Source organism: Camellia sinensis, chromosome 12, assembly GCF_055761805.1.
Source record: "Camellia sinensis isolate YWXY chromosome 12, ASM5576180v1, whole genome shotgun sequence".
NCBI lineage: Eukaryota > Viridiplantae > Streptophyta > Magnoliopsida > Ericales > Theaceae > Camellia > Camellia sinensis.
In genome coordinates, this window is record NC_138972.1 from 119,459,178 (window position 1) to 119,473,340 (window position 14,163).

At 29.2% G+C, this 14,163-nt stretch overlaps 2 protein-coding genes and 1 long non-coding RNA gene across 3 annotated transcripts; 1 reads left to right on the forward strand and 2 right to left on the reverse strand.

Annotated features, from left to right (window-relative positions):
• Window positions 1-3,732: 3,732 nt before the first annotated feature.
• On the reverse strand, window positions 3,733-4,224 carry LOC114268119 (multidrug resistance protein ABC transporter family protein). Its single transcript, XM_028209229.1, has one exon. The coding sequence runs from the start codon at window positions 4,222-4,224 to the stop codon at window positions 3,733-3,735; it is 492 nt and encodes a 163-aa protein (XP_028065030.1).
• A 3,311-nt stretch (window positions 4,225-7,535) lies between these two features.
• Window positions 7,536-10,416, forward strand: LOC145804737 (uncharacterized). The gene is made up of 2 exons (XR_014347107.1): window positions 7,536-7,910; window positions 8,035-10,416. It is a non-coding gene; the product is annotated as an uncharacterized LOC145804737 (long non-coding RNA).
• Window positions 9,249-10,425, reverse strand: LOC114268080 (Adenine nucleotide alpha hydrolases-like superfamily protein). Its single transcript, XM_028209183.2, has 4 exons — window positions 10,131-10,425; window positions 9,734-9,843; window positions 9,528-9,646; window positions 9,249-9,439 (listed from the first exon to the last, which is right to left on the reverse strand). Exons 1-4 carry the CDS (start codon window positions 10,318-10,320, stop codon window positions 9,352-9,354), a joined length of 507 nt encoding a protein of 168 aa, XP_028064984.2. The 5' UTR covers window positions 10,321-10,425; the 3' UTR covers window positions 9,249-9,351.
• Between the last annotated feature and the right edge of the window lie 3,738 nt (window positions 10,426-14,163).

Here is a 14,163-nt window from a genome sequence, read left to right on the forward strand (position 1 = left end):
TTTTGTGAATCAAACATGACCTATGATTAGTTAGTGATGGAATCGATAAATTATTTTTATAAAAAATCTAAAAACAATAATTTGTATATTAAAAAAATGTCTAAAACAAATATAAATTCTTATTAAAAAATAACAGGTTGCAATTGCAAAAAAAAGAGAGAGAAAAAAATTACACTGTGAATATAGATGAAACTAAATAACTCCAATTAAAGGTTATTTTCCTTTTCTATGGCAATTTATTTGGTTATACCTCCAATTAAAACGTCTAATGTGCTTTTACATCATCATTAAACGTTGCTTTTATTTTTTTTTTTGATACTTTGTCTCACAATTGTTTGTATTTTGTGTTATAAAATTTATTACATCTGTGTTTGCTAAAATTATTAGGTGGACCTAATGCAAGAAATACAGACTATTTCAACGTCATTCTCGGGATTAGAAATACAAAAAAAACATACATAAAAAATATATGAATAGACAAGATTTATAAAATTCGTTTGTAAGTCTCACTTCTTAAAAATCCTATAATTCATTTATTTTTTATATTATATTTTATATTTGGTTTCTGTACTCTGTTTTTTTAAAATATAGTTTGGTTTGTTTTCTTTAAAAGTTTATTTTTAAAAATAAATAAATAAATCATTTTATATTTCAAACAATTTCATTTTTGTTTTTATTTTTTTTAAAGTAGTTTTAGTTTTGGGCAATTACTTACTTTTTTATTTTTATTTTTATTTATATTGTAATTTTGTGCATTTTAAGTGGATGATGTTTTCAGTAATACACATGGAAATGCACTATGAAAGAAGTATCATGCAAAATTCAAGTAAGACTTCTTAAAAATCCTATAATTCATTTATTTTTTGTGTTATATTTTATGTTTGATTTTTGTATTTTTTTATTATATAGATTTCTTTATTTTCTTTAAAAGTTTATTTTTAAAAATTAATAAATAAATAAATCATTTTATATTTCAAACAATTTCATTTTTGTTTTTATTTTTTATTTTTTCTTAAAGTAGTTTTAGTTTTGGACAATTACTTACTTTTTTTTATGTACTGTAATTTTGTGTATTTTAAGTGTATGATGTTTTCACTAATACATTCAGAGATGTACTATGAAAGAAGTATCATGCGAAAATCAAGTAAAAAGAAAATAAATAAATAAAAGATACGATGAATGTGGAACAAAGATAAAATATTAAAACTCCCAAAGCAAACAAGTAAACAAATAAGTAGATTACAATATTTAACAATAGACATTTGAAAATTTTCAACAAAATTTTATAACTTTCCTTTTTGCTAAGAAAATTCTATTTGGTATTAACTAAATAAAATGCTTTTAAAATAGTTTTTTTTTTTAGTTAATTACCTAAGAATCCTATTTACAAATGTTATGGTAGCTCAAGTTCTATTTAAATTTTTTTAAACCAACAAGTCCTATTTAGTAAAATTGAAAGTATTATCACTTTTTCCCAATTTTTAAAACTAAGAAGATTATCAATTTTGCATAGTAATATGTTAGATAATCGTTTCACTAACTGATGAAAAAAAAAAACAGAGTATGAGATTAAACGTTTTTGCCCTTCTACTTATTGATTTGATTCAACTAGCTAATAAAATCGAGAATATTAATACTTTTTTCATTTTTAAAGTTTTTTCTTTTTCTTTCTTTTTTTTTTTCCTTCTAGTTTTCTACGTCAATGTTCTATCATCATGCTCTTTTATAGACACAAAATCTTCAGGTGTGCATAAAAAAAATAATTTAATTCTTTTAATTTAAAAAAAAATTAAAAAAAATTTGTACATAATTTTTTTTTTAGATTTTTCAATTTGAAAATTGAAGTTTTAAAGTTTTAAAAAACAAAATAAATGTCAAATCCTCATGTTCTTTTATAGATAATCATAAATAATAAACAATCATTGTTTGAAAAGTAATTCCAACTATTAAAAATTTAATAGAACTTGAAGGTCCAAAAATCTTAATTAAGACTTAATGGAGTATAAGTTTATAAATTAGGAATGTTTTTTTTTTAATTTAAAATTAAAACTATAGTAAATTTATGTAAGCATAATTGCTAATTACATTTTTTTACTTAATGTATAATATTATATTGACTATCTTTTTCAAGTTTATTTTTTTATGTATTTATATAGATGTAAAAAAATGTTGTTATCAATAAATTTTTTCTTAATTTAGTTATAAATTTTGTCCGTATATTATTTTTAAATTTTGAATAAAAGCAAACATAAAATAATTGATTGAAGATATGCTCCATTTGTTATATTCTTTTTTTTTCTGTAAAAAAAAGATATCTGAAAATCACAATTCACATATATATAAATAATTATAAATACAACTCGTGCATAGCACGGATGAAACACTAATTATTGCCAATTCAAAGGCGCCTTTTGAAATGAAATAATTTTATATAATTATTGTTATATCTGATTCGACAATGCTACGTAGCTCAAATTTTGTGGCTCAAAAGTGGCTCAAATGGCCAAAACGACGTCGTTTTGAGTACAGAACAACATAAAAATGGCCAAAACGACGTCGTTTTGGCCATTTGAGCCACTTTTGAGCCACAAAATTTGAGCTACGAGACATTTTCCTATCTGATTAATCTCCTATTGATTAGCGCGCGCACAAAAAAAAAAAAAAAAAAAAAAAAAAAAAAATTTGTTGAATCTATCTATTAACCAATTCTAGAGATGTTTCTCTTTCGTAAACTTTGATCATTTCCATTCTATAAAGATAATAATATAAATTTAAAATTATTTTAAATAAAAAAAATTATTACACTCACCATTAAATGATATAATAAAACATTTCTATTGCAAATATGCAATAATAAAGATCACAATAGTCAATCAATGGAGTGATGGAATAAAGAGTGACCACACCATAATTTGGTGTGACTCACTTCACTCAATCTTCTCTCTCTTGCATTGTAAAGAACCTTTCCGCAAGAATATTTAGTTAATGGTTTGAATTCAAACATCAATAGACACAACTTTGTGAATCATGGTGACTGTCATTGTATTATATCTATTTCCAAAGGCCACCTATTTGTATATAAATAGTGACAGCAGGTTTGGAATGAGATATATATATGACCTAGAAGTTTACCATTTTTCTAACTTTCGGATAATCGACATTCTCGCGTGATAAACACCTTCACGTGTATTTCGATCAATTGCCATTGTAAAGTTCATCTTTTATAGAGCATATACTCCATCACGATAAATACAACAATACCCTATTCTATGTATATATATTGTAATTTTTTTTAATTTTTTTTGTAGCATTATTGATGGTTGACCAGAAAATCATTCCTATTTGATCATGTTGAGAAGAAGAGCAAATTATTGAATTAACAAATTTTAATGACCTAATAATTAGAGATATCATTTCAAACACAAATTACTAATTAAAAAATGGTTTTTAAATTTGAAAATATCATCATTATTAAACTTTCTACAAATTTTTTCAGAATAGATTTTTCAACAATATTTGTTGAACAAAATTACAAAATAGATTACAATTTAACGTTTCAATGAATGTTTCTGTGATCATATATGGACAAAACTAATTACCATTACAAATCCTATGGAAAAAGTCCTAGTTGGCTAAAAAGTCTCAGAGTAGTCATCTTCAACTACACAAGTCCTGCCACGTCAGTGTCTTTTGGGGCCCACATTACGTGGCAATTTCTGGATGGTTCGGTTCTCAAAGTCCCTCAGAAATAGTCTCCAGAACCGGAGTAAACCTCCAATGACTGGGGCTCACCAACCGGTGACCGGCCAAGCCGGTATCATTTCCTTGCAAAACAGCAAGCGAATTCTCAACCTCGACCTCATCACCACCGGACCCCTCGGTCGATGCCGCCGGCAAGACCTTGGAGCTCCGGCTCCTGAGCCGCCTCTTCCCTCCGGGGGCGGAGTCAATGAGCGCCATCTCCGATTCCGAGACCTTACAGTTGGTCCTACCCGCCGGAACCAGCAAGTACACCTTCCCCGCCGACAGTTCATCGTCGGCTTTCATCGCCGGAATCCGGGAATTTCGGCGGATCTGTTGCGCCGGCGAGACGACGTGGCCGGGATCGTCGAGCATGATCTCGGCGGCTGTAATCGGGACCTTGATTCGCCGGAGATTTCCATGAGAGTCGATGAGAATCGCTGTTCGGGGCTGCCCATTGTAACAGGAGGTAAAGTTTCCCATAATGATTGTTGCTTTGCTTGTATCTGTGAGAGAGTAGAAAGAGAGTATGGGATGGATTGTTCAGAATTGGATATGGAAGTTGATGGGTTTGTGTTGTGGCTATTGTGAGTATATATATACGGACACTTTAGAAGCGTTCAAGTAGTAGTGTCTCTGTGTGTGTGTGTGTATTGGTTGGACTTGGAAGTTTATTGAGATGGCGTCAAAAACGCGGATTAACTTTCCCTTGTAAATTCTGGTAATCGGCGTGTTAGAACCGCACATTTTACTGGTTTGTTTTGACTCGGACTGGGACTCGGACTCGAATATTATTCTTGTTTATTTATTATTTACAATCTTTTAAAAATGTTAAGAGCAAATACATGTATTAAAAATGTCTACCAATCATTGTTTTTAATAATCAATCAAATTAACGTCTTGCACTTATAGTAAGAGTTTTAATAATAGTGTTAGTATTTATAGCATTATTGTTTTTTTAATACTACAACTAATAATGTAAAATAAATATATATATTTAAAATTATATATTTTTATATTTTTATATTTATTATTACAACGTAAATCTGGACAAAATGAGATTATTTATTTCACTAATCCAACTAGATAATCAATTTTATATTAATTTCATAAATCTCAATTTATATTAGGATTGTCTTACAAAATGTCTCACCTAATGATTCTAAAAAAAAAATAAAACAAATAAAATAAAATGAAAAAAACTAGAAATATAATTTATTTGATTATTGTGGAAATATATGTAAAAAATAATAATAATCTAGAGAAAGGAGATTTTTTTTTTCTTAATTTGGATAACTGTCAGTCTCCCAAATTTTTACTACAATATGTTTTGACTCATTTAGAATAAAAAAAAAAAAATTTAAATATAATATTTCAGTGTTAAGTTGATATTGCTATAAAAAATTTCAAAACCAAAAATATCATAATTTATGAAAAATTGATTAAAAACTAAAAATTCGATCATTCTTATTAATTGATTAGTTCAACTTCATAAAATTTTCTTCCAGCCACTCTTACTTAAATCTAAACCACCTCATTATGCAACAATTTGATCAAATTTGGGCCGGTTCAACACAATTTGATCAAATTATTAAATTACACCTATGAGTCCAAACATTTTTTTATTCCATAATGACTAAACTTAAATCAGTACAACAAGTGACAACACAGACGGCCAATTGAGGATTATTACTATTCACAATTTCGTATATGATATAAAATACGAAACCCATGAAAATGGTCTTGGACCGAGGCAATTTTGTTGAGCACATAATTTAACACACTCTCTATTAAACAATAAATTAGTCTGGCCTCGTTTGAGTCTTTATTAATTCCACTTCCGTATCATATCATTATGTTTGAATTGTGAAATTTAAATTGAGAGTTTCTAACTTTTTGTCTTTTCTATTTTAATATTTCCTCTGTTTCAAATTATTTGTTTGGCATGAAAAACAAAAGATTAAAAATAACATATCCTCCTATTTTTTTCTCCCACCAATCGAAAGCTCTTATTAAGTACATTTAATTTGTGTCAAAAAAAATTAATATAAAAATATATTATTTTAAGTATGTACCGGACAAACAATTTGGGAGCAGGTTGATGATTGTGGAGGCATAATTTAAAGTCCAAAACGGGCTGGCTTTGGGCGTACCAAGTCGGTTGAGATTATTATAAATGATCATTTTAAGAAATAACAATGAAAATTCCTGCACTCTTTTTTTTTCAGTTTTCAAAACCCATTTTAAGTCATATCATTTCTTATATTTTTTACACATTTTTTTGTAAAAAAAAAAAAATCAAAAAATCAATTTTTAACCATCTTTCCAAACAACCTTAAACTCACAACTTCACTCAACTCATAATCTATAACATATATAAAAAGAAGGTAAAAGTGGTATAACGGATGGTGTAATACTGGTGCTTCTGGTGTAAGTCTGTTGCTTCTTTGTTTACAAAGCAGATTTGGATTGCCTACGTAGCCTTCAACTTAGCCACACACACGACAGTAGAAACAAACAAATTCCATCATTCGTTTGTACAAATGCCGACTAATCTTAAACCAAATCTAAAAATTTGGGGCTAAAAAAAGGTTCCCCATGTAGAAATTGAGAGAACATTAGTTAAAATTCAAAGTACAATTGTTGAAATCATGAAACTGCAAGTTAGGTTAATAAGGTGAATTCATTGTCTTCAATTTATGTGAATACAAAGTGTATTAAGACATGCTCAATAGGTTCATTAAATTGAGCTTAGAGCACATTCAAGCTAAAGAAGAAGAAGACAAAATTTCGAACATTGTAAAATCACCTTCATTCGTAAAGAAGGCAACTCTGCAGCAGATGCATTATGCAATCACATCAAAGGAAAATACAAAAACTTCAAATATGATGACAAGACTTTACCATGCAAAATTAAAAATATTGTACATCAAGAAAGGCAATGATGTATCTATACACATTGTACATAATCACACTAACGCAAAGTATTTCTTCATCTTCTTATCTTTTGTAAACAAATCCCCGCTATACATATCTACTATAATGCATAATGTATAATGCTATAATGTTATCAATTTTTTTTGGGTTAAATTTATGTTATAAGATGTATACCGTATGCATATTATTGTCAAACTATCAACATTAATATGTTTATATGTAACGTTTGGACAAGATCGAATTGAATATTTATTATCACTTGCCATGTTATTCAAAAAAATGACATAGATGAATTATCGAAAATAATTACGTAGATCACATTTGAGCTGCTCTTCTCTGTAGTTTGGTCGAGTTGGTTATCAAAAATAATTTTTTTTAACTGCAAATGTAAAGATATCTGAGATGACACATAGTTATGTTCATATTTTTATTAATTGGAGAAGAAATTGGCAAAGAGAAAAAGAAAAAATAGACAAATTAGACGCAAAATATAACTATAATTCACTTCTCAAATTCATAAACCAAACATAATTTGTAGAAATATTTATATTGAAACTATAGCACGACCCCCATGTTTGAAACGCATGGAGGGCCAACTAGTTATGTGAAAAGGAAGGTAAGGCTAAACGCTAAATCTTTAACGTTGTATTTGGTTAGAAGATTTGGAAAAGAATATAGAAAGAAAAGAAAAAAAAGTAAGTGAAATGTAAATATATTTATTTACATTTCACTTAATTTTCTATACTTTTTTTTTTTTTTTCTTTCGAAATCTCTTCCTAAATTTCCTCACCAAACGCGGCATAAATGAAATTCATGTTTGTTGACTGATAAGAGCAGGGCCAGCAACAAAAACAGGCAAATTTGAGCTTCCAAAATTTGAAGGATCAAAACACAGAAAGAAGTTTGGGGTTTGGGGATTAGGTTGTGTAATTAATTAAAAATTGACATGTATCGGTCAAATTGTAGGGTGCCAAACATTTTTTTTTTCAAAAACCCTAACCCTAATTTCAGTTTCTGTTAAGAATCTTCGATTCCTTATTTTGGTTTCTCTATCTTCACTCTTCCATCCTTCATTTTTCTTACAATGAAGTAATAATGAATTTAATTTGTTGAATTTTGAGTTTTCAGAGAATTGGCAAAGTCAAAGAATCACACTGCCCATAGCCAGTCTCATAAGGCTCACAAAAAGGGTATCAAAAAGCCCAGAAACACAGGCATACCTCCACTAAAGGGTTACGCATTTTCTCTCTCTCTCTCTATATATCATTGTTTGCAGCTCAATTTGATTTGAAATATGTGACAGTTTTGATCTTGAATTTTTTTAATAAAAAATTTATTTGTTTGATTTTGATACAGATGGACCCTAACTTTCTGAGGAACCAAAGGTATGCTAGGAAGCATAACAAGAAGAATGGTGAATCTGCGACCGAGGAGGAGTAATTTGGAGATCGAGATATGTTTTTGTTGAATTACAAACAGTTTTGATTGATTTAAGGGCAAATTGTGACAGTAGCTTTTTCTTCCTTCTTTGTTTTTTTTCGTGAATAACGGTAGTCCCTCTAATTTGGTCGCTGTGTCATTTTAATCCCTATAATTTTAATTGGTTCAATTTTAATTCTGAATTTATGATTTTATTTCAATTTGGTCCAATTAATTACAATTCCTGATTTTTTTTTTATGAAAAATATACATATAAGTGGCATGTGTCATATAAATTATATATTTACTAAACTCAGTAAGTTAAACTTAACCATTTACTAAACTCAGTAAGTTAAACTTAACCAATTCAATGATTATTTTTCATAAAAAACACTAACAGTATTATCAATTGGACTAAAATGACACAAAATTTAAAATTAAAGGTCAAAATTGAGCCAATTGAAAATTGAGGGACAAAAATAACATAAAAGACAAAATGTAGGGACCAAGGGTGTAATTTATCCTTGATTTAATCATGTTTTACTATCGTGCCTTTTTATTAGCTTAATTTTTGTGACTCAATTAGATGATAATGTACTAACTTTTTTTTATAGTTTATGAAAGCAACAATGATTGCCAATTCAAGATTTCTAATTTCCAACAATGATTTTTTTTTTTTTTTTTTCGGTTGCATGATTAGAATTTGTTGCAGGACAAGCTTCATCTTTGGATTTTGGTTTATTTGTGTACTTTAATTAACCTTAAATTACATAATTCTAATCTCTAACTACTTTGTATTATTGGTAGATCAAAGTTTATCTTATCTTGTCTTGTTCATCACTCCTTGTTTGGTTTTTCTTTTTTCATTTCCTCAACTTCAACCTCCATTTTCTTTTTGGCCCTTTTCAATCTTTGTTAGTAATTACATCATATTCCTATTCAATTTTGCAGTTTAATTATTTGTATTCTATAATGTGAACTTATGCTTTGTGAATACTACTTGGCAATGTATTGCATAGGTATTGTATTTGTTATTTATGTTTATTGTTTACAATGTTTAACCCTATGTAGGGTCCTTTTTATACTATTCAATCCTTCAAATTCAAAATTCGTGATCCGAAAGAACAATGATATGCAAAATTCAGGAGATCTTGACAGCAAATTACCTCATATTTCACTCAATTATCTACACCCAATCATGATTCTTTCGATATTTGCTTAATACTACAAACATAGGCTAAGAAACACACAAATTCAATACACATTCTTTGGTCGCTTCACGACCACGACGGGACACTTGACGTGCTTCGCACAGTGATCGCTCACACTTCCTAAGAGCACCCTGCAAATGTCAAAGAAACAAACTTTTAGTAAACTATTAGATCCTGTGACATTAGTTCTGGAATTCACTGAGAAATTTTATCAAGCACCTCTTGAAAAAACCATAGTCATGGCTCCCCATGACCAGGATGTCTGCGTCGAGTTTTTCTGCTGCTATACATATCACATCTTTAGCATCTCCAGTTCCGATTTTCTTCTCCACTTTCACCTGCAACAGTTCTATGAATCAACAATTTGGAGAGAGAATTCATTACACAACACAACACAATTTGAAGAGAGAGAGAGAGGGGCATACGGGGTTGTTGCAGTCTCTGTAGACCACTTCAGCTCTGCTCATCACTGAATTGGCCAAGTCTTTGCCGTATTGCTCCATGCTTGCAACGGCATCACCAGCGAAAAGGAATCCTGTAACAGAAAAACACTAGTTAATCTTTCTCTCTGGCTCCATTTGAATTGAATTCAACACCACGCTGCTGCTTTTTTCACTCAAAACCGGACACAATATATATATGAGCGGACAACCAATAAGATTTTTGAAAAAATGAATCCCACTAATATAACCATATAAAATCTTGTTCATTCTTGTATATTCGTTCTTGTTCATTTATGGTATATTCTTTTTTTTGATTCTGTGATCGGTTTTTGTATTCATATTAGAACTCAGAAAATAAAAATGGGTGCAGGAGATTAACCTGGAGCATCTAAGGAGGAGGAAACAGGAGCAGGGGGTTTGACGTAGAGGAGGACGAGGGTGTTGGTTTTGGAGTTCTGAGAAAGGAGGTTGGTGAGGCACCATGACAGTGCATACATGCTCTCCTCACTTTCATCTACTGCTACCATTACCCTCCTCTCCTCCTTCATTATAGTCTTCTCTACTTCCATAATACTCACAGATAGACAAACTTTTCTTTTCTTTTCTTTTCTTTTCTTTTCTTTTCTGTGAAATTTTCTGGGCTTTAGGTGTGAAGAAAATTTGATAAGAAGCAAAAGCATGTTTGGGGTACCTATTTATAAAGTTGAAAGTCTTGTTGTTGGATTGGAAATAGTAGTATACTGTTAGGTAGTGGAAAGGAAAATTGGCTGTATCAAAAAAAGAAAAAATAGAAGAAAACTGGAGAAGTGGTTTCCCAGTTTTGAGTGGTTGCATCTGTTAGTCTTGATTTTGTCTTTGCTAGGTTGGCTAAAAAGTGACCTCCACCGAATAAATTTAAGTTCAATTGGATGTGTGTTAATTAATAATAATAATATTATCGGCACAACTCTTTTTATATCATTTTATACGTTACATGTAATGTTGGGCGATTTTTATGTGAATAGAAAATGTAAAATGATGTAAAAATTATTATGTATGCACAGCGGGTTTGGAGTGTTAATGATGTTTTAATTTTGTTTTTTTAAGTTAGTATAAGTACTTACATACCTTTATGCTGTGTTTTGTTGAGAGATTTGGAGAGAGATTTAGAAAAAAGAAAAGGAAAAGATGTGTGAAATTAGGTGAGATGTAAGTATATTTTATTCACATTTCACCTACTATTTTCATTTTCCTTTTTAAATTCCTCCTCAAATTTCTCAACCAAACACAACATTATAGAGTGAAAAGATGATATAGGATGATTTTGCTAAAAAAATTATAAAAACATTGCATCGTGATGGTTAAATTTTGGTATTTTTATACTTTGATATAGTTAAAATTTTACAATGATAAATTTGTCATATTCAATGTTGGAGATGCTTTACAAATTGAAACTTATAGCTTGGTTCTTCCATTTTGAATGAACCAATAATTTAATTTAGTTGTCAAAGTCATTTTCACAAAATTATAGTGGTAGGTACCACACCATCACTTTCAATAGTCTTCAAATTTCAAATTTTGGAAATAGCAAAAATTATATTATTGGTCTTTTTAGTTTTAATAAAATTTATTTTGATTTTTATGGTTTTAATTTGAATCTTGAACTATTACTTTATAAAAATTGATATTTTCTTTAACATGAATGATGTGATAGTGATATTTGTAGTAAGAATGATTTTTCTTTTCTTTTTTATAAACAATTTGGACACTTCCATCCTGATAAAATAAGAAGAAAATCACATCACGCTCCCCACTTTATAAATATCCATTACTATTAGCTGAAGGATTGCCTTTTCTCCCGTGTATTGGAGGTGTTGTTGGGTTATGTGGGACTCATTACCTAGACAAGTTGAACTGTTTATTTTGTTCCACTATGTGCCTAGATCATTTATAAAAATATCAAATTAATAATATATACTTATAGATTATGATTTTATTAGATTTGTTTGCAAAAATAAAATGAAATTTAATGATCAATTTTTAAAATTATTATTGTCTTGAAGACAAATATCATCCAGACATATAGTTATAATTATCATATCAACCTAATTTTTTTTTTTTTATATATATAATGATCAATGCATATAGTTAAATGAAATGAATGATTCAAATCGTTGGAGTGGAACTCATAAAGGGGACTTTCATGTAGGTTCCAATAGGCAGACTTATTGTCTAATAGGTTCTGTAAGAATTAATGACATTTTTCATCAAACACTATTCAAAAAAGTCACTAATTGCTAATTTTAGCGACAATTTAAAAATTATTACAAAAAATGTTGTTAATTATAAATTTTAACAATAGTTTAAAAAAATCATCACAAAAAATGTCACTAATGTTTAACTTTCAAAGATAGTTTGAAAAATTCATCACAGAAAATGTCACTAATTATAAGTTTTAGTGACAATTTATAAAAATCGTGATAAAAAAATTCACTAATTGTCAACTTTTAGCGACATATGCAAAAAATCATTTTAAAAAATTATTTTTAGCGACGATTTTACTAAAACTTATTTTTAATAAGACTTGATGAAAATTAAATATAACTATTAGAACCTATTAATAATTTATGGAACTCATAATATGCCCCACATGATCCAGCGAGGTAGATTAGAGGGAAGCCTATCCTATTAATTTAATGAGTACCCTGGTTTATGTAAATACTTTTGATGGAATCTTGAATCCATCAAATTAAAATCGAAGGGTTTTAATGGTTTTAAGCAAGTTCTGTCCAAGTGGTGGGTTAGTCTGTATACTGAGCTTTCATAAAAAAATCCAACCCAATCCATAGTGTAAGTACCTGTTTCAAATTTGGCATTTTCTAAACTTAAAAATGCAGATTATATTCTTTTAGAAAAGTAAGCATAAAGTCCATTTCGCTCATATTGGATAATCGAGAAATTGTACTAATTGAAACCCTTACATAAACAATTGATCAGGCTTAAAATTATATACATCTAACTCTTTTTAAATCGCACAATAATGAAAATCTTGTGCGATAAGTTGTTTTTTTTTTTAAATTTTTTTTTATAACATGTTTTTTCTTGTCTTGTCTCCCCCCCTCCCATCCCCCAAAAAAAAAATATCTTGATTAATAAATTTTATCAAGTGGATTGGGAGTTATAACAAAACCGTGTGTCCGTTTAGTGACACATGATTTTATTTATAATATTAAAAATGGTCACATATGCTCTATTATTAAGTATGTAAGATGTCTTAAACATGATCTAAGACTAATTAATTGTACCAAATACTAAGTGGAATAGACCGAAGATGACTATGCAGAAGATATTCTTTGTTTTCTTTGGTTTATCTACTTTCCTTAGTTCAAATAATTATAAAAATAAAATAAAAGATTATTCACCGCCTTTTCTTTTACACCTCCCAAATATCTGGCAGAGGGGTCTCAATCCCATTGAAATTGTAGCCAGCAACTACCAAGATTCAATCATACAGCTTTGGCCTATTATAGATTCAAGGAGAGTTATGGATCGGTCCTTTGAATCAGACTTGGTATCTAAGAGATTCTATTCTAAAATAATTTAGTCCGCCCTCCTATTTTACTCCTGATAATCCATACATTTGGCTTCTTTACTTTGTGCACATGTCACTGCCATGATCCACTATTGCCCCTTCCAGCCATTGTCAATCATTTCCAATCGCCGGGATAACCTTTGGCGACCTTTGATGATCATGTCTGGCAACCTCCACTGTTGCCACTATCCTTCAACAATATTTTTTTTTTATTCATTTTTCATTTGAAGTACATCACTACTATTACCATCACATCCTCCTCAGATCTAGTGGCAACAAAAGAAAATGAGAAGAAAAATGATGAAGAGTATAAAGGAGAGAGGCGAGAAGTCATTATCAGAAAATAGTTTTCATTATTTTTCACATTCACAGATCAAGACAAAGAATCAAAAATCAGGTTCAGTATAAATTTATCACTATTTGTTTGTAAAAAAATTATAGACGGAAAATCAAGCAATCACCATTACAAACCAACACAAGAATCAGAGATATATTCAATGATAAATTTATCAAACTGTTTGCAAAAAAAAATAAAAAATGTAGAAGGAAAATTTAATCATCACCATTACAAATGATAAATTTATGGAGGAAGATGGTAGCAATGACTATGTCAGATTCAATGATAAATTTATCACTGACCGTTTGTATAAAAAAAATTACAAAAGGAAAATTACCATTACAAATGATAAATTTATCACTGTTTAGTTTATCAAGTTTTATACAAAAACAAACATATACAACAAATTTACTAATAAATTTATCACTGGTTTAAACAAGATACTAGCTCCAATTGGCATTAAAAATACCTAGATGAACCCATCACCGTTCTGATCTAACACCC

Coding starts and splice junctions, on each gene's coding strand:
- LOC114268119 (XM_028209229.1), bottom strand. CDS start 4,224: ATGGGAAACTTTACCTCCTGTTACAATGGGCAGCCCCGAACAGCGATT.
- LOC114268080 (XM_028209183.2), bottom strand. CDS start 10,320: ATGGAAGTAGAGAAGACTATAATGAAGGAGGAGAGGAGGGTAATGGTA. Junction 9,844..10,130: donor CTCCTCCTTAGATGCTCCAG/GTTAATCTCCTG, acceptor TTTCTGTTACAG/GATTCCTTTTCGCTGGTGAT. Junction 9,647..9,733: donor ACAGAGACTGCAACAACCCC/GTATGCCCCTCT, acceptor GAACTGTTGCAG/GTGAAAGTGGAGAAGAAAAT.